This window comes from Rhinolophus hipposideros (genome assembly GCF_964194185.1).
Source record: "Rhinolophus hipposideros genome assembly, chromosome: 23".
NCBI classification, from domain to species: Eukaryota; Metazoa; Chordata; class Mammalia; order Chiroptera; family Rhinolophidae; genus Rhinolophus; species Rhinolophus hipposideros.
In genome coordinates this window covers 16,663,769-16,690,292 of record NC_138069.1, presented here as the reverse complement: position 1 = coordinate 16,690,292, position 26,524 = coordinate 16,663,769, and the positions used below count along the sequence as shown (strand labels likewise).

General features: G+C 39.6%; 1 protein-coding gene across 1 annotated transcript in view; it reads left to right on the top strand.

Annotated features, from left to right (window-relative positions):
• The window catches only part of DIAPH1 (diaphanous related formin 1), an 87,069-nt gene that overhangs the window by 2,656 nt on the left and 57,889 nt on the right, over positions 1–26,524 (top strand). The window contains exons 2-7 of the mRNA XM_081035032.1: positions 20,624–20,650; positions 21,656–21,811; positions 24,016–24,117; positions 24,264–24,394; positions 24,591–24,677; positions 25,466–25,529. Of these exons, the coding sequence (XP_080891158.1) occupies positions 20,624–20,650; positions 21,656–21,811; positions 24,016–24,117; positions 24,264–24,394; positions 24,591–24,677; positions 25,466–25,529 (567 nt within the window). The remainder of the gene's footprint in view (positions 1–20,623; positions 20,651–21,655; positions 21,812–24,015; positions 24,118–24,263; positions 24,395–24,590; positions 24,678–25,465; positions 25,530–26,524) is intronic.

Below are 26,524 nucleotides of genomic sequence, written 5' to 3'. Positions count from 1 at the left end.
TATTTGTTTACTGATCCCTTTATCGGCTACATACCTTTCCAGGCTTATGCAGGTTCTAAGTACTGATCGGCTGATGAGAACTCAAAGCTCACAAATTGCCTAAGATCTGCTCTTACTCTCTGAGGCATCTTGTGTAGAAAGGAGATGGAGTCTAAGTTGAAAAAGTGGTTGGGCATCATTTTTGAAAAACATGTGGTTGTGAGAGATGCTGACATGTGTGGCTGAAGCCAGGCTGCCTGGTATTCCCCCGTGGTTCTTCATGAGTCTATCTCTCCCTGGGCCAAGAGCATGGCCCTTCTCCAGCATTATTCTAGTTCCTTTCAGAAGTCCTTAAGATGATGGAAAATAAAAATTCCAGATGAACAGAGTATTTTCTGACTCTTCAGCAGTGATGACTGTGGGTGTCAGATAGACTGGTTTCTGAAATATGTGTAAAGGGAGTAAGTATAACGAGTATTAGGCGGCTGCAGATTATTCCTGCATCTGTAGATTCCAGGTCTTCTCATTCAAGCGATTGGTACGTTCTAAGAAAGCATATTGCTTCCTGTTTCAGCTAGGAGCATAACTTTGTAAAACGTGAATTTTCGTGTGGGATTAGAGAAAATAGAAGGTAGATCATTTTTAAAATCTTGTTTGATTTTGGATGCCTAGGTTGAGTTATTACCAGGTGGCAGTTGCATGCCCTTGTAAAAGCAGAGTGATAGTGAAAGTATAAATATTTAGTTGTAGACCCCTGTCCAACGGTCAAAGGTGAAGGATGCAAGGCAGGAGTTTAAAGAGATGTTAGGAAAGGCAGAGGATATAAAAGAAGGGGAGTTGTTCCTGCAGATTTCTGCTTCTCTTAAAGGACACTTTAACTTTGATACAAAAAGTCGCGGAAAACCAGTTAGCATACAAAGAGCTTCTATACAAGTCATGTGCTTTTTTTCCTGAGAGATGAGAAACAGAGGGATTACTTAGTTGGGAAAGAAGGAGGGGAACCTACCGGAATGTTACTGAGATGCTTGAGATGACAGGATAATACCTTCAACATTTCTGCCCTTCTTCCTACCTTGTCTTTAAAGACAGCCCACGTGATAATGTTACATATACTTGTCCCAAAGGAAATCCTCCCTAGCAGAGGCGAAACGAAGAGAATGCCTCAGAATTAAAATATCTATCTTGGAAGAGTTGTAAATGTTGGGATACTTTTATAAAAAGAGCCGAAAATGTTACGAACTATAAATTATGCTTGTTCTAAAAGCTAAGATAAATAGTAATAAGTGAGAAGGGATTTAACTTTGTTGATGGGCATATAGTTCAGAATAGAGTCATTTTATTTCCTGAATGATAGAATAACTATTTGCTGTCCCTTGTGGCCCTCAGTGTATTTTATAAAAGGATTGCCAAGCGATTTTTGGCGAGTGTTAAAGTTTCAGAGAAATATAGTAGAGGCTTAAACGATAAGGTTATGCCACATGTGATTTAGAAGAATAGGTTGAAATCATGTTTATAAACAAGAAATACTAGGTATTATATAGGGTTTGTATATGCAGGTGGGTTTTCTCCCATTTTATGTCTCAGCTGAAATCATTCATGGCTGCAAAAAGCATCCCCTGTTTGAAACAAACTTTGTATTACTGAAGTGTTTTTCTTTATTATGTTGAGCCTCCTATTCCCAATCACTTGTGTTTGAAAGCACGAGTTAAAAATTCACCTCTTGCTAACCAGCAAAGTGGGTACTTGCTCCTAGTTAGGTTTAGGTTAAGGCAAAACACACGCTCTCCTCTTGTTGCCCAGGCACCTGCCATCCTCTCCCTCTTTGCTTTTATTCTCTTCCTGCTTCTATAGGGGCTGGTTCAAGTTTCAGGGACAGCCAGGCTTTTGAGGAATCAGAAGTAGTAAAAGCTGTTCACACTAAAATTTCTTAAAACCTCAAAGCTAAAATTGAGAAGTAAAGAATGTTTTAATCACTATGAACATATTTCACCTTTTTTTAACCTGTCCTTTATTTTTTTTTAACACAGTTTTTAGAATCAAAGAATTCTTCTGAGGGAAGTAAAAGAATTACTGAAGAAAAAGAAATATTGAGACCTATATTTTAATGAATTTTAACACCAATTACAGGATAACTCGGGATGAATCATTGTTCTTCCAACTGAGATTCTTACTTTCATTCATTATTAAATAAGCTTGCCATGAATGGCAGTCTTAAATTTTAGAGTTGGAAGGGACTTTAAATGTCATCAAGTCCAAACACCCACTCAATGCAGCAGTCCTTCTTAAAGTTGAAGGTTGGAAATCAGGGGGCTACGGGGTGGGAATTGGATAAATGAATGGAGAAAGAGAAGCAGGAATTTTGGATTCTCCATTTCTTTTAGTAAATTTCAGGATCTTGGAGTAGCTAGAGTAGTAGAAAGGGACTACATAAGAGGAACAGATACACTACAAGCCATGAGACTGAGGGAAAAGAGTGAAGAAATTGGCTCTCTGTTGCTTGGCTCTGTGACAATTAGGGAGTGTCAATTTGTCCTTTAAATATTTGCTTAAATTTCTTTTCTCCAAGAAGGGGAATGGAACAGATTAAGGGGACACAAAGGAGAATAAGCATTAACGGAACTGAATTAAGAGGAACACATGGCATTCTTATGTGGAAGCATTCTTATATGGAAGATGGGAAATTCCATCCTCAGTGCTGGTTGTAAGTGGTTCTTAGGCAGTAGCTATTTTGTCATTTTGTTAGGGTAGCCGATACAGGTAGAGTTTATGGTGTCCTGGATTGTTTTTCTGGCTTTCTGATTCTGTGACTTGCTCCCTGTTTTAGGACTAGTGCTGTGTAAGCATAGAATTTGTATTTTAAGATTTAACATACTTTAAGGACCCAACAGAGGGTGATTTAGAAACCTTCTTTGATACTAAAGGTCACAGAAAACCAAGGAGTATACCTTGGTAGTGGGCTTACATTTCAGATATAGCTGCCTTTTTTTTTTTTTTTTTGTAATGTTAGGACTTTAGGATCAAGTAAAAAATAACCCTCACTTCCTTTCTTTTTTTTTCCCCCTTGGAGTAGCTCACACTTTATTCAGGGGTCTCACCTTTTTTTGTGCTACAGAGTCTTTGGACATCACCGCCCCCCCCCACCATTTTTTATAGCTCTATTGATTTTTTTTTTATCTCTATTGATGATGTATTATTAATGTATAGTAAACTGCATATATTTAGTGCACAATTTGTGAAACTATTACCACAGTCACAATAATGAATATACCCAGTACCCTCAAAAGTTTCCTCCTGCCACTTTGTAATCTGTCCTCCTTGCTCCTCCCTGTGTCCCCATCCCTAGGTAACCACTGATTTGTTTTTTGTAACAATAGATTAGTTTGTATCTTGCAGAAGTTTATATAAGTGGAATCATACAATATAAACCTTTATTTCTGGCTTCTTTCAGCATAATATATGTTGTTACATTTATTGGTAGCTAATTTTTTTTTGCCAAGTAGTATTACATTGTACAGATTTACCATAGTTTGGTTATCCATTTACCTCTTGGTAGGCATTTGGGTTGTTTCCATGTTTTTTGTTTTTGTTTTTTGCTGTGTACATTCATATACAAGTTTTTGTATGCACATATACCTACATTTCTCTTTTGTAAATACCTAAGAGTGGAATAACTAGGTTATATGGTTAGTTCTGTGTTTAACTTTCTTAAGAAATTGCCAAGCTGTTTTCCAAAGTGGCTGTACCACTTTACATTGCCACAGGCAATATGTAGGTTCCATTTTTTTGCTAACTCTTGATATGATCAGTCTTAAGTTTTAGCTATTCTGGTGGGTATGTAGCAGTATCTCAGTGTGTCTTTAATTTGCATTTCCCTGATGATGCTGAGCCTCTTTTTGTGTTTATTTGCTGTCTATATATATTTCTTGAAGTGTGTGTTCAAAATTTTTGCCCGTTAAACATTTTTTATTATAGTCCAAATACCAGTCCTTTGTTGGATATAGATTTTGAAAATATTTTCTCCCTCCTGTGATTGCCTTTTCATTTTCTTAACAGTGTATTTTGAAGCAAAAAAGTGTTTAATTTTGATGAAGTCCAATTTTTTCTTTTGTGTGTGTAGTCATATATCAAAAATCTTTGCTAAAATTATGGTCATTAAGATTTTTCTCCTCTGTTTTCTTCTGAAGGTTTTGTAGATTAAGCTCTGAAATGTTGTTTTCCACTTTGGATATGTGGATTATATTCCACATCTTGTCTTTGGGATGTACATTTTCACTTGTATGTGAGAGAGCATTTCTAATACTCCGACGGTTGGAGGACTTTGAGATCCCATTTCTCCTGAAAGCATTTTTGTCTTATGTGGTGTTAGAAACCTTTTGTGTGTGTACTCAGTGTGTCACAGGTTGTATAATGCCAATCTTTTTATCTATAAATGTTAACGAATGCTCGGTATCTTTATAGAAAGGAAAATTGATTCATTCTGGAAGGTTCAGACTGGAAGGACAGGGAGTAAAAACAATAACAGGAACAGTAATAACAGCTGTTGCATACTTATTATAGCCGTAGCACTGAGTGCTAAAGACCTTTAGATTCTTTATCTCATTAATCTCTATATCAGCCTTTTAAGATAGGGCACTATTGTTATTTCCATTTTATAGGTAATTAAACTGAAACTCAGTGAAATTCAGCAACTCGCTTTGGGTCACAGAACTGGGAATCGAACCTTGGTCTAACAGATTAAAACAAAAACAAAACCAAAAACCCCATGTTCTTACTCACCACATTGTACATGGACAGTTTACGTGTGTCCAGTTTTAGCACCTGCAGCATAAAAGACTATTCACTACTAGGAATTCCTTAGACAATTTTGATGGTATCTCTTTCAATTCCTTTGACAACGGCAGTCCATTGAAACTGGACTGTCCTCGGTTCAATTGGTGGGAAAGAAATATTGGGTCTAGATGTGCAAAATGCAGTGGCTAAAGGCCTAACTGCTTTTTGCCTTAGTAATTTAGACTTTGAAATCATTGCAGGAATCTTCATTAAACCTTTCTTATCTTAGGCATGAAAAAGTAGCTGTTACAATGCATGCAAAACTTATCTTCCCTATGACTCAGGAGTTATTAAGAAGTTGTCTAAATTTTTATTTTTAAAATGTAACCGTATCTCCTTTGTAAGTAGAATAGCTCTAACAGCATCAACTGCAGGAATTTTCGTTGTTGCAATGGCTAACAGCATCAACTGCAGGAATTTTCGTTGTTGCAATGGCACGTAGGGGTGACAAAGAGGGGGAGGGGAGGAGGAAGGTGCTGCTAGACTATCTCTGTACTTATCTTTGCTATATTTTAGAATTGGCGTGTGGCCTTCTCCAATACCTCTCTTTGTGGCCCTGACACTTGACCATAAGATAGCAAAGGGCCAACAACTCCAAGGTTTCTTCTGAGTCTGGGGACTGTAGAAGTTTGTTTTTTTAGATCTGGCAGTTATTTGCCTGTGGTTAATAATTAAGACATTACCATAGAGATCCAGGTACCCTGAACTAGGATTTTTCTGTAAGACTGGTGGCAAAGAGTAGAGAATAGTTTCTCTTATTTGTCTAAATCTACATGGATCTACCCTAGATCCCAAAGGCTGAAGATCAAGAAGTCATGTGGGTGTCCTATCAGGTTCAGTCCTTGCTTTTTAAAAGATTGTAATCTCAGCCAGGTCTGTAGAAGAATGGGTAGGAAAAGCTCTAAGGGCATGAACATATACTTTAAATCCAGAGAAGTAAAGGAGCTAAGTGACAACATTACTGGACTGAGAGTCAGAAGACGTAGGTTTCAGAATCTTAGAATGCTGGTGGTGAAAAGGATGCTAAAAATTATTTAATTTAAACCCTTTATTTTATAGATTAAGAAATGTGGGTTTAGAGAAGTGATCTGTCCTAATTTTCAACGAGACCTATGACTGGAACCCCTATCTTCCACTCCCACTGCAGTGTTCTTTCCATATATTGTCGCCTAGTCTGACTTTGCTACTAATTAATTAACCGTGTGAACTCTGGGCAAGTCACTCCATTTTTTTTTTTTTTTAAATTAGAGAGTTAGTATGAATGATTTCAAAGGTCCATACTAATGTCCCAAGTTCTACAAGTGATGCAGAATAGAATTGTGGGCAGGGCTTGTTAGCTTCATACAAGACGGTGGATATGACAGGTCCTGGAAGGAAATCCAAAGACTGGTAGAGAGGAGAGGGAAGGGATTTCATGAGATGAGGAGCAGTGTGAACAGGGGCTCAGAGGTATGAATGTGTGGCTGTAGTAACGAGAAATGGCCTGGTTCTTTGAGATTATTTTAGTCCTGGGAAGGGCTTTTAGGTTCTCTTTTTGGAGAAACCTGCAGTAAGCATGACTGAAAATGGGCATTTTGTAATATGTCATGAGGAATGTTGATGCTGTTTCTGGCCCTGTGAATGTGTCATGGTGACAGTACATCAGCATATCCAAGAGCATGACTCGAGTGGAGTTAGGCTTCCAGCAAATCATTTCTGCTACCTAGGTGGAGTTTAGATAGTTAATTTTATTTGACTAACAGTCCTTACCAATTTTAGTACATCACTGTTTTCAGACGGTCAGATTAGAGTTTTTAAAATGTGACTCTTTTTGGGGGGTTCTTATCTCTCATCTAACTTATAAGGTGCCTAAGAGCAGTGGTGTTTAGATCCCATTAGCAGTATCCTTTTATGTGTTTTAGTTTTAATGTTAGCCTTGGGAATCTTGAGATTATTTTCAAGGCTCTGTTTCTGTGGTCTAATATAAGATTGACAGTTTTGAAAACATTAGTCCTCTCACCAAGGTAACTATGAGGCAGAGAGAACCGCTAATGTAACTATACCCGACCAGAAGAACTCTGTTGAGAAAATATTATTTTTCTCTAGAGATGGTATCTTACAGTTTTGTCTTGTGTTTAATGAAGGAACATGTCTATAGGATTAAAAATCTCTGTATTAATTTCCACAGTACAGGGCTGCCAACTTTTATCATTATACATGAGAACAGTATTTGACCTAGTGCTCCAGGGATTGTTAACATACATTAGAAGTGAATGATTGCTGCATCTCCATGTTATTTGAATCTGTTAACATCACAGTCTTACATGGCTACAGAAAGGGTTGCATACAATATTAAATAAAGAAGTCAAGGGCGGCCAGATGGCTCAGTTGGTTAGAGCACGAGCTCTGAACAACAGGGTTGCTGGTTTGATTGCCACACGGGCCAGTGAGCTGCGCCCTCCACAACTAGATTGAAGACAGCGAGCTGCCACTGAGCCCCAGAGGGGCGGCCGGATGGCTCAGTTGGTTAGACTGTGAGCTTTCCACAACAAGGTTGCCGGTTCAATCCCCGCATGGGATGGTGGGCTGCGCCCCCTGCAACTAAAGATTGAAAACGGCCACTGGACTTGGAGCTGAGCTGCGCCCTCCACAACTAGATTGAAGGACAACGACTTGGAGCTGATGGGCCCTGGAGAAACACACTGTTCCCCAATATTCCCCAATAAAAATAAATTTAAAAAAATTAGGAGAATGAAAGTGATTTAAAAAAAAAAAGTCAAGGATGAGTCTTCACATCCTCAGGATATGTCTGGATCTCCACATAAAGATGCCAGTGGCAGTAGGATGGCCCAATTTTATTTTTTCATAAACTCATAGACTGCTACTCATAGCCATAGAGTTCCTTCAAGTCCTTCATTTGGCCATAGAAGCAAAGTAGTTTTGGAGTGTTCTAAAATTATTTCATCATGTTTGCATGGGGCCTACGGAGATATTTTTAGTTTTGTTAGTTTTTATGTAAGATGTGTGTCAGGCTCCTCAGGCATCGAGGTTTCTAGGGATTTCTTGATTCTTGTATTTTAAAAAGATGGGAGTTGGCCTGAGTTAGCAGCTCTTTGTATCTGCCAGGGCTGGTTCGTTACTTACCTCTAGGCCCATGGGTGACGTCTGTTTCCTGTGATTGAAACCACAAGAAGAAGTGGTGAGAAGCCACTGTAGGATATGCAGTATCGGGCACATAGCAGGCATTGGGCTGCCCTCAGAAAGAGCAGGAGTAACTAAGCAGACTCTGTAAAGGTCTTTGAAGAGACCCTAGAAATGAGCTGACCCAGCCTCCTCCTCTTCAGATGGGGACACTGAGGCCTGGAGCTATTAAATGGCTCAGGATCATGTAATTAGGTGATCTAGCTTTTAGACTCCACTAACTAGTCATTATTCTTTCTCACTTTGTATTGTCACCCCTAAATTTGGTAACTATGCCCTGCCAGAATGTCTTCTTAAACAAAGTACTGCTGGAAAAGAGTAAATACCAGTGGGCGTTTTGAATGTGGGAATTGGATGGTGCTGCTTTGCTTTTAGCTGCGCTAATAATTTTTTATGCTTTTTGAAAAGACAAAGACATGAATATTTCTGGTATTGATGGAGGAATAATGATATTTCATCCCATGCTTCCCCCCCACCCAAGATTTTCTGAACATAAAATCTTATTCTAGATTTGTAAAAGGCCAGAAAATGTTTACTGTGGTTTCATAAGATTGAGTCTGGCTTTTTGAGTAGTAGTGTAATTTTTGGATCAGTTAAGCTATTATCAGTAGGCTGTGATCATTTCTGGGTATTCAAGAATGGTGTGAGGATAGAAAAAAAGAGGTGTAACCATCATTTAAAAATGAAGGATTTGAGAAGGGGATTTAAAGCAAACTGCAGGAACTTCCTGTCTATCAGGCCTTGGGTGTGTCAGACACATGTCCACCCTTGAGGAACAGTAGATGACCTGCTACTCACATCACAACATGGGAGGAGAAGACAGTTGCTACGGTGATTGAGAAACAGCGTTTTTGAGTCAGTGTTTCCAAATGAATGGACAACACCCCTTTTTTAAAGGAGCACTCAGCAGTCTTCTCTAAGCTCAGGCAGTAAAGAGAGGCTTGGGAAGAAAGTAAGGAACAAGTATCGGTATTTGGAGCTTGAGATACATGTTGAAACTTTGGAAAAACGGGTTATTAGTTATTGTTTTCTATAGATGTATTCTGAAGTTTTATTAGAACCTTACAGTGTTTGAGAGGGAGGAGAGGCTTTGCTTACTCTTCTTTCACCAGATGACAGAAAATCCACGCACCTCCTTCCTGACAGCAAAGGAGATGGAATGCCTGCTGCCCTTTGTGAGACCTGATGGGAAACTGGGACTTCCAGAATCTGAACGCTTTCTCTGTTGGCAACTTGTGTTCCCAGCCCAGGAGTGCTTCATAGTACGAGGAGGGGCTGGCAGTTTGTTTGAGGAATGCAGTGTTCCCTGCCTGGTTTCCACCTGTTCTGCTGAGCTGGAATAGTGAAACCTGAGTGGACTTGCCTTCTTCCCTCTAGGCTATCAGCTATCTAGGCTGTACATGGCTATGCCAGACCCAGGGCTTCAAGATGAGCTAAGCTGTAGGCAAAAAGTTCCCGCGAGAGACTTGCCTTCTTAGACTGCTAGAGAATTATGAGAACATATTTTGGACCTGTCTGTTAGAGGATTGAATCCTAATATTCAGATGGTTTTTTTCCTCATTTTAATTACGGCCAGGAAATGTGATCTATTTGGAAAGCAGACTCTCACCAACAGTTTTAGACAGTTGTGAGGAAAATTGAATTTGTTGCACTGAATTTATAAGTAAATTGTTTCAAGTTTATAGGTGAATTATTAAAACAGGAAATGGATTCCAGGTACCTAATGCTCCTTTTAGGGCATTTCTAACTTGTGCTTGACATGTGTCGCTGTTTGGAATCTTTCAGGGCTCCCCAGGTGGTATCAGGAAAAAAGATGCTGATTCTGGAAGGCAGGAGTAGATCGAAAGAACTCTTTTAATGAGGAATAGAAGATCTTTGACTCTCCTCTACTATGTTCCCTTTATTGTCTCTTGTATGAATTCTAACAAGTTTAACTCCAATACTGAGTTTGGCTGTGGGGTTGCCGGGGCAGCGTAGAATTAAATGGATGAACCTCTAGAGCCTTACTTACTGCTTTAGCACGTTTTCCTTCGTGATCATGGAGAACATGAGTGTGCTGTCTCCATTTCTGGGGACTGCTATAATCTTCAGTTTTCTTCAGTTTTCTTAGCCTTAAACACATTTAACTTTATAATGTCAGACTGGCTTTCTAGTTCATACTTTTCAATTCCTGGTCATTTTGTGCTCCTCTCTTAGACTTGCTTTCCCCTGACATACTCATTTTTTAATTTTCTTTTTTGAAGTGGTTGCTTCAGTCCTACAGAACTCCTGTTAAGGCTCTTGGCACCAATAAGTAGTAATGTCAGAAACTATCTTGTTTCTTTGTAAATGGTAGATGAGATACTGGCTCATTCGATGTTATCCTTGGGCCATTCCTTGAAAATGGAAGAGAACATTCTCTACATTTGAAGGTATCCATTATTTCCTTCTCTCTAGTTCTAATTGACTTCTACATAAGGAGTGGGAATTGAAGGGAGGCCAGCAAGTTTTATTGGTTGCGTCCTCATATATTATTTACCTTTTACACAGCACTTTGCAAAACAAAGTGCTTTATGTCCATTTTATTATTTATTCTTCACACTAGTCCTATGAGACAACATAGTGGTACAGATAGGAAGACTGAACCTGTGGTAGATAAAAAGAAAAGCTTACCTTGTCTTTACTGTCCTTTGGTGGAAATGTGGTGTGTTTTGTGGCAAAGCTGGAGTAGGATTCACTGGTGATTGAGTTCAAGTCCATGTTAAGACCCTCCATTGCCTCATTATCCTAAGGAACTGACTGTCCTGTGATAGAATGAATAAATGAATCAGAGCCACTTCCTACTCTTTGTTCTGTATGATTCTGAATGACAGGTACCTTACCTGATGCTTCCTGGGTAGATTAGGATTTGAAAGAAAATTGTCGTCGGCTGCAGTGACATGTCCCATTTTTAGGTAACCTGTGTCATTACTGAGGGTTCATTGCTTTTCAAAGGAGGTGGAAGACTGCCTAGGGGACATGTGTCCCCTAATTGGATAACTAACAAATATGTCATTTGGGCTGAAGCACCAATCAGGAGCCCTTAATCTCATTCATAGGGGAGACGTTGCTCTTGAAGGTTTGGGCTGATAGCTTACTGAGCTGTCTGTGACAGTCATACTATACTGTCGTAAATCTTCACACTTTTCCTCAGTTTGCTCAATTTGAATAAAGTAATGAGTGAATGAATATATTGTGCTTAGGATGATGCTCCTACACCTATACTGATGCAAATTTTCAAAATATTTATTAAATGTTGGGCACATCAAGTGAGCAAGACATGGGTTCCTGCTCCCAAATAACTAGTCTGGTCCACAGAAACAGCTACAATCAATGGTCTGAAGAAGGATCTAATATAAAATATTTAGAGCCTGGCTTGGGTAAGTTCTTCAGTTCTTTTTGCGAAATGATTGACTGTGGCTAAGTGTGTAATTCGTAGATGAGGAATAGCCTTTTTTTTCTGCCATGTTTTTGGAGTGAATTGTCAACTCATTCAGTCATCAGAACGGCACAATTGACTTTATAGAATGAGCTCTCACCATTCCATTTTATGATCTCAGTGGTCCCAAGAGGTGTGTGTCTGGGTTTGTTTTTTTAATAAATAGGGACACTGAAGCATGAACAGTTAAAGCGATTTGCTCAAAAATCATTCTTGCAGTTTTTTAGGGTGCCAGAAATGAAACCAGGACTCATGGTCTTTTCCCTTGAGCCAGAGTTCTAGATTAATTCTAGATTTTGTCATTTTGCTTATTAGCATATTAGTTTCCTGCTGCTATGTGACACACTCAACAGCTTAATACAACACCCACTTACTAGCTTACAGTTCCATTGTAAGTTCCATCAAAAATCCAGCCTGGACAGTGTGGCTGGGTTCTCAGTATCACAGGGCTGAAATCAAGGTGTCGGCTAGGCCATTTCTCATCTGCAGGTGCTGGGGGAAAATCTGCTTCCAGACTCACTCAGATTGTTGGCAGAATTCAATTCCTTGCATTTGCAGGCCTGAGTTGTGGGTCCCAGCTCCTGAAGGCTGCCTGCAATCGTTGACGTTTGGCCCCCTTCATGCTAAAGCCAGAAATGGCACACTGCTGACTCCTTGTGTCTCTCACCACTCCGCCCAGTTTTAAAGGGCTCATGTGATTGGGTCAGGCCCACGCGGATAATTTCCCTTTCTTAAAAGTCAATTGTGCCAAAGAACATAACTTAATCATAGGAGTGATATCCTATCATATTTATAGTCGTGGTAATTATATAGGGTGCGTATATCAGCCTAGAAACCTTGGGGGACGTCTTAGAATTTTACCTCCCACACTAAACATTTCCGTCATGCTGAATTAGCCCATAGCAAGGGCGGATGTCAGCAGAGGGAGAGGTAGGAATTGAGTATACTGAGGCAGCCAGTGAATTGCATTGTGGTTATAGGTGTTATAAGGAAACCTATAGTTCTCAGGGATCCTGAACCTCCCAGAATCATCACAGAGTAGGAGCCAAGTGCCATTCATTCATGGTGTTCTGGTGGTATTTACTTAGCCAGGAGTTCAGATATAGCTGTAGTTACCCTGTATAAGTTAGCCTGAACAAAGTCTTTAAAAAGTACTGAGATAGAGGCTTGTAGTTGTAGGTTTCTGTTGCCCGTGGGCGAGCCATATGGTTCATGGCTAGCACACGGGTAATATTTAATGGTTCAATTATTGTCCATGATTATCTTGTGAAGCACAGTGGTAGGAATTACTAGAAACACTTTTTGCTATGTAACGTACTGTGTTCAGAGTAATGTTTAATCATACTCTCTTATTAGATCCTTGCTAATTCCTCTGCTGCTAAGGACACTCTAATTAGCTTTTGTTTGGCTACATAAGTATCCTGTGCAAAGAGATCCTCCTTAATTGTCTGAGAATTCTATGCCCTTTTTCTGACTGGAGGGAAAAGTTAAAGATTCAGGGAATTAGGTAGAGGTGAATCAGTCCCTTGGATGACTTTTCTCATATCCTTGAGTTTATAATAGGTCCAGTTCTTTACTAGGCAAACAGAGGGCGCCTCTGTCCAAAATACTGCCAGAGTTCTAAATTTAAAAAGTGGTCTCATTGGGCTGCTTTTAAAAGTTGAAGTATTAATAGGTACACTACCATCACCACTGCAATAAATCCAGTTATGGAAAGGAAGTTTAATAGTTCATTTGCATTTATTATGATAATAATTGATCAGGGCATGTTTCAAGCTCATTAAGTCATTTAATTAGTTTGGCCTCACAGGGCATGCCTTGGGATCTTCCGACTTTTTAATTTTTGTTTTCTTATAGAAGCCAAACTAAGTGTCTAGGAAGTTTCTTATTTCCTGTAGATGGTAACCAAAAGATTTATCTCACCACATATTACATTAGGATGTGGTGACTGAAGCAGAGCCTTGAATTACTCTCTGGAAGGCGAGCTGAGGGGACAGCCTTTTATTTTTATGTTGATTGATGGTCTTAATGCAGAGCATATCCAGCCAAGTACATTTATTTTTGATGCTGTTACTTTTGATGCAGTGTACCATTGAGCAATTTCATTTAAGTAAGATTTGATAATACTGAGAATATTTTGGAGAAGATGAAGCTCATTTATTAATAAATGCAATTTTGTTAAGCTCTTTTCCTGTACCAGCTAATGACCTTTAGAAATTTATTTACTCATCTAATTTTATTGAATAAAAGATTCCTGTGGAATAAATGTTGTTCTACCCCTTTTTAAAATATTTTCTGCTTCTATCCATAATTGTTTGCATATAAAATCTAGACTGTGTATAAATGACAATATTGCCACTGTTAGGTAGATAAAAAGATAAACCAAATACTATCTTTTTTCTTTTTCTTTTTTACAGGACTTTATTGGGGAACAGTGTGTACTTCCAGGCTTTTTTCCAAGTTAAGTTGTTGTCCTTTCAGTCTTAGTTGTGGAGGGTGCCATTCAGCTTCAAGTTGTTGTCCTTTCAATCTTAGTTGTGGAGGGCGCAGCTCAGCTCCAGGTCCAGTTGACGTTGCTAGTTGCAGGGGGCGACATCCCTTGCGGGAGTCGAACTGGCAACCTTGTGGTTGAGACGCGCTCCAACAACTAAGCCATCCAAGAGGCAGCTCAGCTCAAGGTGCCGTGTTCAATCTTAGTTGCAGGGGTTGGAGCCCACCATCCCTTGCTGGACTTGAAGAGTTGAACCGGCAACCTTGTGGTTGAGAGCCCACTGGCCCATGTGGGAATCGAACCGGCAGCCTTCGGAGTTAGGAGCACGGAACTCCAACTGCCTGAGCCACCGGGCTGGTCCCCCAGATACTATCTTGGAGTCACAGTTCGACTTGAGACTCTGAGTGTTTACAAGGGTCTCTTCTGAGGATATCAGTGGTCCATAAGGACCTGGGGAACATAGGGCTCATCACAGTTGAGCATCTGGCAAGGCTGCCGTGAGAGCCAAATACTAGACATCCAACAGGAATGTGGTTGGGGGAATACAGCTTTATTTTCTGCTTCTAAGCTCACCATGGCCAACCTTTAGCTCTCTTGAATAAGTCAAAGAATTCTGTGGGGTGGAATGAGTGTCCTTGACAGTCCAGGCAGTAGAGTAAGGAAAGAAGGAAAGAAACTGTTAACATACGGTTCAAACAAGCCAAGAATCTGGGTCAGATTTACCAGGTACTGTCAGTTTAAAAAGCCAGAACAGAAGTGGATGATGGTGATGACAAGTCTTCGAGTACCTGGCTCACATCTTATGGTTCCATTTTAATTGTGCTCTCTGGCAAAATGCAGTCATTTTTGTCCTAAGGATTTCCTTTACTTCTTTTGTGTGTTAGATCTCCTGTTTCTTGTATTTCAACTCTTCCACTTTCTTGGTTTGTTCCCTCATTTTGGTGGAGCATATCTTACAATAGTTTCCTGAGATACACGGGGATACATTTTTTGAAAGCTTAAATGTCTGAAAATGTCTATTCTGAACTCACATTTGATTGATAGTTTGGTTAGGTATATTTTTCTAGGTTGGAAATTATTTTTCTTCAGATATTAAAGGTCTTGTTCCATTGTCATCTAGCTTTTGATATATTGTTTAAAAATCCAAAGCTGCTTTGATTCCTTTGTATATGATCACTTTTTCCTTCTTCCTTTGAATCTTGTGGAATTTTCTTTGTATTCCCAGTATTTTGAAATGTCATCATGATATGTCCTCTGTGTGATCTATTTTTGTCATTTGTACTACAGACTCATCCTCCAGTACTGGGAAGTATTCTTGAATTATTTTTTTGATAATTTACTCCTCTGTTTTCTCCTATTATGTGGATATTTTACCTCCCAAACTGATCTTCCCATTTTCTTATATTTTCTCTCTTGTTTTTCCTTCTCCATCTTTTACTCTACTTTTTAGGAGATTTCTTCAATTCTTATCTTCCAGTGCTTCTATTGAGCTTTCTCTTGAATTTCTGTTCTTATACTTTTAACTTCTAAGGATTCTTTTTCCTCTAAATGTTTCTTTTTAAAATGGCATTATGTTCTCTCTTGTGGATATTAATGATTTTTTAAATCTTTCGTCTCCTTGCATAGTCTCTATATGACAAATTGCCTTTTTTCCCCTCTTAAATTAGTAATTTTCCTCAGATATCTGATAATCCTTGTCTGCTAATTTTAAGAATGTTTAAGAAACTGATTAGAAGCTCTGGATACATGGCTAGGTTTTGTTGTCTGTGTGCTTTACTGTAGGACAGCCCTGTCCAATAGAAATATAAAGTGAGTCATGTGTAGTTTTGTATTTGCTAGTAGCCACAGAAAAAGACAAAAAGTGAAAAGAAGCGTGAAATTAATTTTAATATAATTTTTAATACAATATATCTAAACTATTGTTTCAATATGTAAGAAGTATAAAAATTATTAATGAGATATTTTACATTGTTTTTTATATTAAGTTATTGAACTCCAGTGTTTATTTACATTTATGGCACGTCTCGATTCAGATGCTAACTTTTCATTAAAAATACTTAATGTGTATTTAGACTTAATAAAATTTATAAGTGAAAAGTAGATTCACATACCCAGAGTGTACCAAACATACTTAAATTTGACAATATAACAATAAAATATGAGGGGGCCGGCTCAGTGGCTCAGGTGGTTGGAGCGCTGTGCTCCTTACTCCGAAGGCTGCGGGTTCTATTCCCACGTGGGCCAGTGAGCTGCGCCCTCTACAGCTAAGGTTGTGAACAACAGCTCTCCCTAGATGTGGGCTACCCTCGGGGAAGAGCTGCTGTGCGCCGGCTGCCCCAGCCTGGGGGAGCGCAAGGCTCGTAACACCAGTGTGGGCCAGGGAGCTGTGTCCTACACAACTGGACGGAGAAACAACGGCTTGAACCAGAGTGGGCGGGGGGAGGCCGAAGAAAGGGGGGGAAATATTAGTTTTTAAATTTAAATTTTGTTAAAATTAAAAATTCCTTCCTCAGCCACACTAGCCACATTAGAAGTGCTCAGTAGTTCCATGTGACAAGTGGTACCATATTGGACTGCAGAGCTCTAGGGTGATCTACTTAGACTGTATCAGTGGCTTTAGATGTTTTTTTCTTCCCCAGATAAGACTTTCAAACTTCTGACTCAAGAAGAAGAGCCAGGCTGCTGGGGTTTTGAGAAACTAGTAGGGAGAAGATACTGTGTTTCTCAGCATATAGTATACATTGATAACCTTTTAAACTTTTTTGTATAGGATTCCTACTCACAACTGTGCCTGGCATCCCCCAATCCAGAGACCCTCTGTTTTTACCCTCTTCTAAGAATAAACTTCCAGACTTCTGCTAGAGTAAGGGAGGCGAATTCCCCAAATTGCATGTATGGGGCCGAAGCAGAAAGATCTACAGATCTAACTGCTTAAACAGCTTTCAACCAATCTTATTTTTAGCCTACCCTCCAACCCCCAACCCCTGTTTCCATAGATACCTGGTGCCGCTAATTCCTGAGCCCTTTGAGGATCCTTAAGTATAATTTGGATTGGTTATTAGCTTTTCCTACTTCTGATTTTGGACTCAGTTTTCTTAGGTCTTTTGGGTTTATCACTAGTCCTTCCATTTATTTCCCTAGCTTCAAAATTTAGCTGCAATTGTGCTTTTCTTGTTCTTCCCAACCTTGTAGTCTCCTTTCCATTATGTTTTTCTTTCTAAAAATTCCTTTTCTGTAGATTTAGAAGGGTTTCAAGAAGGGGAGAAATTAGATGCTTTGTTTCAGTCTACCATCTTTTACCTGGAAGTTCCTATTAATCTGTATTCATGAGCAGATTTTGATATTTAAAGAAATTTTATTCAGTATTTATGCTTCCTTCAGGATGGATATTTGTAATTGAAGGTTTTATTGATAGTTTTAGTGGAAAACTCAGTAGGATGGACAGGAAGATGAAGTATTTAGTGCAGAAAGGCCAGGGGAGTAAGGGGTGGCCTTGGGGGCGGAAGAGAATTGACAGTGAACAAGGACAGTGGTGAGAAGGGAAGCATTTAGAGGTAGGTAGGATGATTAGAGTCTTTATAAAAAAGCTTGGACATCTGAAGCGAAAGGCATAAACATAGCTCCAGTGGCATTTATCTTCCTGGACTCCACTATTTTTAGTTCTTTCTACTTTTCATGATCTAGGGATCCCTGTATCTCAGAGAATCCACAAAACAACAAATGATAAAAAAAAAAACAACAAAAAAAAAACTGAACAAAGTTTACTGTTTGCAAACACCGTATACAGAGGATCTGTAAAGAAAACAGACAGTATTAAACAAGAAAACAGTACACGGTCAATATACTGTAGCACAGGTTCCATTTCAGTAATTGAATTGAGCTTCCTGTTGGGGTGTTCGGAGTTCTGAAACAGAATTTTGCCTGTCTTGTGATTTGCTTTGCTGATAGATGCTGCCCTCTGTTGGACTAATTGATGAAATGCAGCTTAGACTCTGCATGGATGTTTTTTGCTGTCTACTCAAATTGAGCACTAAAACATGGATAATTTTAAAAATTAAATCTGTTTTTAATGATGCACCAAAGGAAACTAGTGTCTTCCTTCTCATTAAAATATATATTTATTTTTGTATCTAAAGGCAAGAGTTAGAGGGCATTAAATGGGAACAAGGCAGAAGAATTTGGGGAATGCAAAGATTTAGGGCTTTGAAATCTGGAGACGAGTTCCATACGCAGCTTGCCCCTAATCATGTGACCTCGGTGATTTATTCCACCTGTCTGAACTTCACTTTCTTCATTGATATAATGAAGAGGTGGAATAGATTTGAGGGCTTCTCCAGGGATTGGTATTTTAGGAAAGCAGCCCCAGTTCATGGTATTTGTTCATAGGAGATGTAATGACTAAGTCTCAGGCTCTGCCCTGAAGGAACTGAGTCTGGAAAAGGATAGAGGAGGCAGACAATCAAAAGACAGTTGTCATCCACTACTGCTAGTGCTGTGAGACAGGCAAGTACCTGTTACTGTGCAAACACAAGGAGAGGAACCTGTCCAATTAGAGGAGGTGCCATCCTGCAGGGCATGTTGGAGTTAGCTAGCCTTGAAAGCACAATCTAGGCAGGAAGCAGCAGCCTGGGGAAAGTCTGGGGTGGTGAATACTCGGTTTGTTAACCTGCAGCTAATTCAGGATGCCCAGAAGATGAGAGTTTGAAGTGGGGATTGGTTAAGAGATGGGTCAAAGGAAAGAAGCCAGGAATGTTATATGCCATGCTAAGGAATTTGGATCTTGACCTGAGGGCAGTGGAGAGCTGTTGAAGGATTTTAAATAGGGAAATAACCTGGACAGTTTGGTGTTTTAGAAAGATTACTCTTGGATATACTAGTATGGAGAATGGATTCGGTGTGGTGCAGATGGGACTGAAGGCAGAGAGATCAGTTAGGGGGCTGTTGCAGTAAATCAAGCAGGAGATAATAATGGTGTGAACTTGGGTAGTAGTGGTAGTGGGAATGGACGAAAGAGAAAAGAGTGTAGGCAGAAAGAACAGGTTGCTGGTTTCCCCGCAGCTGTGAATAGTCCCACTGGCACTGAATCAACTAGATGCAAGTTCTGTTACCTATGTTACATCCATCCCAGAATTGTTTGGGTTATTACTTGGTTCTCAGGGCACATTTGAGTTTGGAAGACAAGGTGCTAGAAGCAATTGGTCCAGGAGCAAATAAATTTGACCATAACAATGACAATCACACTATACACACTGATGTTTTTTGTGGTTTGTGTCACTTCTGTGTGCTGGGTGACTTAGGGTGGGGGTGACGAAAGGAACTGTTAGTTTCCTCGGCTCTTGCTGCCTTCCATCTCTAGTAAGCAGCACGCACGCAGTAACTTTAAATTCCATTAATGCTGAGCAAGGTTCTTATGGTTTCAAGTGAGTGATTAGCGCCCATTCAGCAGAAGCTTGACCTCTGGACCATGGAGGGCAAAGTTGAGATTCCCAGATTTAACTGAACTCTGACATGGGAACAGGGGCATTATGATATCGATTTTTCTTGTTCGTAAAAAGGTTAGTAGAATAGCTTTGTAGTATGGTAAGCTTTTCATTAGTTGAGGAAAGTTAGTCAAGAAGTATTCACTATCCTCTCCTAAGCAAAAAGAATATGGCTTAAAATTAAGTATTAGGATGAAGAAGAATTAGTGCTTTCCCACACTTGCTCATTCAGACTTTTTGTCTTAATAAAATATAGCATGTATACAGAAGAGAACATGAAACATACAGGGCACCCATGTAACCATCATCTATGTTAAGAAATAGACTGTTGTACGCACTCCATAAGCCCTTTCGCCCCTTGTGCAGTCACAACGCTTCCACCCACCCTGTTTTGACGTTTGTGGTAATCATTCCCTTTATAATTTTATATTCTAAATAATATAATTTTGCATATTTTTACGCTCAATGTAAATGAAATAATACATTCAGTTTTATGTTTGTGAGTAGCTGTAGGTTCATTCACTTGTGTAATTGTTTCCCACTGTCCCAATATATCAGTTTATTCGTTCTGCTCTTGATGGCTATTTGGATGGTTCTCTGTTTTGGATTGTATAGAGTTGCTGTGAATAGCCTTGTTGTATACATCCTGCCACATATGTACAAGTTTCCACAGGGTAGATACATAGAAATCGATGTATTGAGTTGAAGTATATGTGCATATTTAACTTTACTAGATATTGCCATGCTGTTTTCCTAAGTGGCTGTAACAATTTACATTACCACCAATTTGGTGAGAGCTCCCGCCGCTCTGCAACTAGACAGACATGAACATTTTTACCACAATTTTGGAGAGTGCGAGATGATGTCTCATTGTGGTTTTAGTTTGCTTTTCCTTGTTTACTAATGAAATTGAGCACATTTCATAGGTTTATTGGTCACTGAATTCAGAGTCTTTTCAGATCTCCATACTTTTTTTTTTCCTTTTTCTTCAAAGAGCCATATGTTAGTGACCTTAACCCTCTTCCTGCCCCTTACCTGAGGGACTGTGCTAAGGAGTACTTCGGCAGGAATCTTTTAGCTTGTGGGAAGTAGCTTAGATCCTTTCAATTCATTTTCCTTCTTTTTTTGCCCCAACTCATCCGGTGTTTGGGAGGTTTCCTGGCGTGTCTCTGATCTTTTTTCTCCCTCCTTTTTCCTGTGTCCTAGACTCTGAAGCGGCTCATGGCAGATGAGGTAAGGAATTTTGTTCAGCATGTGCATGTTCTAGCTCATTTCCTACCCTATGATATTTACCAGTTGCTATAACTTTGACTTTAACTTGTAATGATGGTATAGGTTCTACTCTCAGAGGACCCCAAGGATTTTTCCTACCTCTTTGCTCTGTGTTTGGCCTATTGCATGCATTTCCCTGGCACAGTCATGGCTTCCAAGGTTAGGCATGTTCTTTAAACTCCAAGCTAACTTGCGGTTTGCCACTCACATCACTTGAAACTCACAATGCTTGCAGATATTTACTGTTATTTTCCAACAGAGCTGATAAGCTGCAGCTTATCAGTGACTCTTTTTGATTTGAGCATGTGTACTTGAGGTTTGAGGAATGGTTCATGAGCATTTCATTGGCAAAGCGATGGCACATGTACCCCTGAAGTACAATGTATTCTTTGCAAAGGGGATTTTGAAGACTATGTGCTGAACCTTTTGCTGCCTACATAACACAAGTGCTGTGGTGTGTACAGAGGAGAGATAAAGGAATGGTTCCTTGTTTTAAGGCATTTACTTGTTTATTCTACAAGTATATCACATCTATTAAAATCTGCAGTCACACTTATCTCTCGAAGGGAGAGACCTCTGAGGGCCTGGCCAGATTTATTATTGGATAGCTAGAGGGAAACAAAGGGCATTTTACTGAGAGAGCTGTTTACATGAGATGCTTTCAGTTCTGTGCTGCTGGAGGGCTTTGGAAAGGCAGGGGAGCCCAAGAACATTTTTCTCTTGTAGAGAGGTTTCAATCTTAATTCTCCAGTCCTCTTATCTTTGGATGGAGATGAGAGTACAGTCAGTATACTAAATTAGATACAAAGAAGACTGGTTTCTTCTTTTCATGTCGGAATAGGCTTGAACTGCCCACAAGCCAGAGGAATCACACATGTATAAGAGTTTAGAGGGTTGGCTATCTGATACGTGGTTTGTTGTGTAAATGAAAATGGATCGCTGCTAATATTTTTTTCTCTTTCTCAGCTGGAGCGACTTACCAGCATGAGAATTAAGAAGGAGAAGGAAAAACCCAATTCCGCTCATAGAAATTCTTCTGCATCATATGGGGATGATCCCACAGCACAGTCGTTGCAAGATGTTTCAGACGAGCAAGTTCTAGTACTCTTTGAACAGATGCTGGTAAGTGTCCCACCTCAAAACATTGCTTCTTTCTGAGAATGCATTTATGGGCATGATGGACCCTATTTTGTGCATGGTCCCCCTAACTAGCTTTTAATTACAAAGAATTCCAGGCTTAACAGGGAACTTCTTAATAGCAATCCCATTAAGGAAGGGACTAAATATACAAGCATCAGTCCATCACATTGGAATCTATGAGTTAGGCTTGGGCATATATGATCACTGACCACCTTGTTAATGTCCTTCTGTCCAGCAACACTTGAGCCACAAAGACACAGGGTAAGTGGATCAACTCATGTGGTAGTGTGGGGACGACCTTTGGGTTAGCCAGAGCAGGTAAAGTGTTGAAACTTTCTCAATGAACTCTATACAAAGAAGAAACTGAGGAATGGAAAGGCATCATTTGCCCAAGGTCTTCTATTTAGTGGTGAATCTGGAAAGAGAATTCTGATGCTATAATCTCTAAAAGACCTTTAGAGATGGTGGCTGAGGTCAGTTGAGTAATGACGTGTACATGGATGTGGCTTCCTTTGCTGTTCCTCTGTGAGGAGGACACTCAGTGAATGAATGTCCACTCGTCATCAGTCTTAGAAAGTTTTGACTACATGCTTATAAGGTTTCATAAGGTCTATATAGTGCCTGGATATATGATCTCAAATAGAGCTAGTGCAGGCCTAACTTAATTAAAAGCATGGGCTTAAAACCCTCAGCACAGGACCTGGTACACAGTAAACACTCAGCCAGTACTACTGTTACTGTTTTCCACTGAAGCTTTTAGTTTGTCTCTTAGTAATTCAAGTACATTAAGAGTATGACCTATGAAAACAAACTCTTGGCCTTGGATTGCAAACCTAGATGTCTTTAGCTCCAGGGAGGTAGCATAAAGAAGTTAAACAGGCTCGATAGAAGATGATAAAGGGGAGGGCTGTGGTAAAATGAAGGCCTTGTGGCATTTTTGTTAGTTCCAGTAGGTTTTGTAGCATTCCAGTTGGGAATAGTAGCCCAGTAGTACCATTTATTTGTATTTTTCAAAAGAAGCCAGAAATCTGTAATTAAAAAAAAAAAAGATAATTCTTTAATAGATCAAGTATCATAGCCAGCATTCAGATTTCCCCGATTAGGTCATTTAAAAAAAACAACACAATTTTTTCATTCAAATCACAATTCCATATAAGGTCCATTGTAACTAATATTCTCTTAAGTTTAATTTAATCTCTAGGTTTTCTTATGGAAACTGACTTGTAGAGTTTTCCACAATCTGAAATTTGATGATTACATCCCTTGATGCTAGAAATATTTTTATATGAAGTCTCCCAAATTTAAAATATTGAGCTAGCCAAGCAAAACATTCTTTATCTTTGGGTCTAATTCAACCTGAGGGTTAGCACTTTGCAACTTCTGTGTTTCATGTATCTATAAAATGAGGGAAAGTCACCAGGAATTGACTCAGAAAAACGTCAAATTAATATTGCTATTCAGAGACGGTGATTCCTTCACACACATACACCCCTGAGAAGAAATAGATTGTATCTGTTTCCCCCCTGTGCTTTCCCCCATTTCAAACAATATTCTGGACTTGTTAGGGTTAATCTTGTGCTCAGTGAAATAGTGGGCTCAGACACGAGGTTATACACGTCACAGGCCCAAACAGAGCCTTTCCGCCAGTAACATACTCCAGGGTATGTCTGTTGAGGGACACAGACATACCCTGTACACAGACATACGCTGTATCACAGAGTTTCCATGTCTGTCTTCAGGGGAAAGGAATTTGTACAGGATCTGCATTAGCCAGGGGTAATGGATGTTTAGGCCCTAGAGTGGCGCACATTTCGCTGGTGTCCATCCTGCTGGTGTTTGGATGATGCTTCAGTCCAAAGAGATTATTCAAGTCCATGCTAGGTGCAAAAAGACATTATGTATGCTTTTCTTTCAGTGATACAAAATAAATTTTTGTCTGTAGTGAGTCTGTTTTTGTTAGGAAAAAAAGGTAAGTATGTGTGTGTATATAAATGTCTATAAGGGTTTATACTAAAATGTCAACCACATTTATCCCTTAGGAATTTTCATCATCTGTCATAGCCTAAATCTCTAGGAATTGAGAAATGTATTTATTCAGTGAGCCAAGTATACAAAATATTAAACCTTGAAAACTTGTAAGGAATTTGAGGCAATTTTGATTTTTCCTTTTTTTCTGTCTCTGCTAGCTGGACATGAACCTGAATGAGGAGAAACAACAACCTTTGAGGGAGAAGGACATTATTATCAAGAGGGAGATGGTGTCGCAATACTTGCACACCTCCAAGGCTGTGAGTTCTGGGGCAGGTAGCCATGACGTGGGAGACTGTGCCCTTCTCTTGGACCTGTTGGTTTTGCCAATTTCATAGAACATTTTCCCAATCCAATTTATGACCGGGTCTAGGGTTTACTAATCTCTCTCTGTGCTCTTGTCTAGGGCATGAGCCAAAAGGAGAGCTCTCGGTCTGCCATGATGTACATTCAGGAGCTGAGGTCAGGCTTGCGGGATGTGCATCTGCTCAACTGCCTGGAGTCCCTTCGCGTCTCCCTCAACAACAACCCTGTCAGGTGAGGATTCTGAGGTGGTAACAGGAGTAAGAGCCCAAGGTTAGAGTTCATTGGTGGTGGGGATTGAAGATCAAAGGAGTCAGGGAAACATGAGAATATTCTAGATTGGGAGTAGAAGTTGGCAGGATAAACTTTGTTTAGGCGAAGAAGTATTTATTGATTTGATTTAACATTGCATTATCTCTGTCCCTTACAGTTGGGTGCAAACATTTGGTGCTGAGGGCCTGGCCTCTTTATTGGACATCCTTAAACGACTCCATGATGAGAAAGAGGAGACTCCTGGGTAAGGATTTCCAAGTTTTGACACTTTCCAGGTGGGAGGTAGCAGGGAACTTGGCTTTTTGCTCTAAAGGAGAAAATAGCAGTTAAGTATAAAGTTAAGGATGAGGAAAATATGCTGTTAGCTGAGAATGGGATTTATTATAGGGGTGACTAGAAGACGAATGATGCTTATAGATAAGGAAAGGGAGGAGGAACTTAAATTTCATAGTGAAGAACACATAAGGTATATACGTCTTCCAGCACAGGTTCTTATCTGGTCTGGAAATAGGGTCTGATTTAGACCAGAGCTCCCCTGTGATTTGGCTCCCCTGTGATTTGGCTCATCATTTGGGAGTCTTACAATACACTTCACCAGTTAGGGACTAGCTTTATAAAGATCTTCAGGGTTGGAACATTTCTGGGGATACCTTGGACTGTTAGCTACTTTGAAGCCAGCCTGACCCAAAGTGACTTCTCTACTTCCTGGGATCTTTCAAAAACACACACATGTGTTTTCGAATGTATAGACTTCAAACCTTTGAGGTAGCAAGGCAAACAGTAATAGGTGGGATGTTGTGCTGATAGAATTTAGCATTTCGGAGCCTATAGAGAGGGAGTTAAAGGGAAGATTTCAATGTAATATTTTCAGCTACCTGTTTTTGCCAGCACTCAGGGCAGAGTGCTATGGGCTGAATTTACTTCGCTACTATTTGGGGATGTTCCTGAGACCCTTGTTTGCGAGACTGAAAAGTCAAATAGGAGAGGGGTATAGAATAAAGGGACTTCACTGGTTATGTCTTCTCCATGCAGAAGCTACGATAGCCGGAACAAGCATGAGATCATTCGCTGCTTGAAAGCTTTTATGAACAACAAGGTGAGATTTTTCCCATTTTCATTCCAACCTCCATCGTGACTCCTACTCTTTCTCTCATATTGACAAACTCCAAAAAGGACCTAGGAATATGAGGTTCAAGACTTCTCGCTTTCCCTTTTAGTATCAAAACTTTTTGGTTGTCACATACACATGCTTCTGTAGACCTTTCTTCTCAGTTCTAGTATCAGTTTCAGAGGATACGTTCAATTTCCTTCCTCTTTTTTTACTTTCTTTTGCTAATTCTTGAATTTCCTAACTTATAGTTACTGTTTTTGAAAGGTTTATTTCTTTAGTCTCTGCTTACTTATTTGTTTTTTTGGTTGTTTGTTTTTTTGTCTGTTTAGTACTTAAACCTAGTACCTAGGGTACCCAATATTATTTGTTCCTGAGTGTAAATCTATCTTCCTCACTATTTAATTTTTTAATAATTAACCTATTCCATTGGATGGGTGAGGGGGGGCATTAAAAAGAAACATTAAAATCCAAGATTTTTATTCTTGGAAGACAGAGAGTTCTGTTGTGTGTCTATTGGGAAATTGTTTTGCTCTGTTCATTTCTGTTTAGCTCTGTTGGGAAGAGTGTTCTGTCCCTGTATTAATTTGCTAGGGTTGCTATAACAAAGTGCTACAAAATGGGTGTCTTAAAACAACACATTTATTTTCTCACAGTTCTAGAGGCTATACTATAAGTCCAAGATCAAAGTGTTGGCAGGGTTGGTTGCTTCCGAGGGCTCTGAGGGAGGGGGTGTTTCATGCCTCTCTCCCAGCTTCCTTTGGTTTGCGGACAGTCTTTGGCAGTCCTCATTTGGTGACTGCATCACCCCAGCTTCTGCCTTCCTGTCCACAATGGCGTTCTCCCTTTGTGCATGTGTAGGTCCACGTTGGCCTTTTTCATTTGACTTTTTCAACAGTCAGAGTACATTAAGGGCCCACCTTACTCTAATAGGACCTTATTGTAAGAACTGATTACGTTTGCCAATGAGCCTGTGTCCAAAT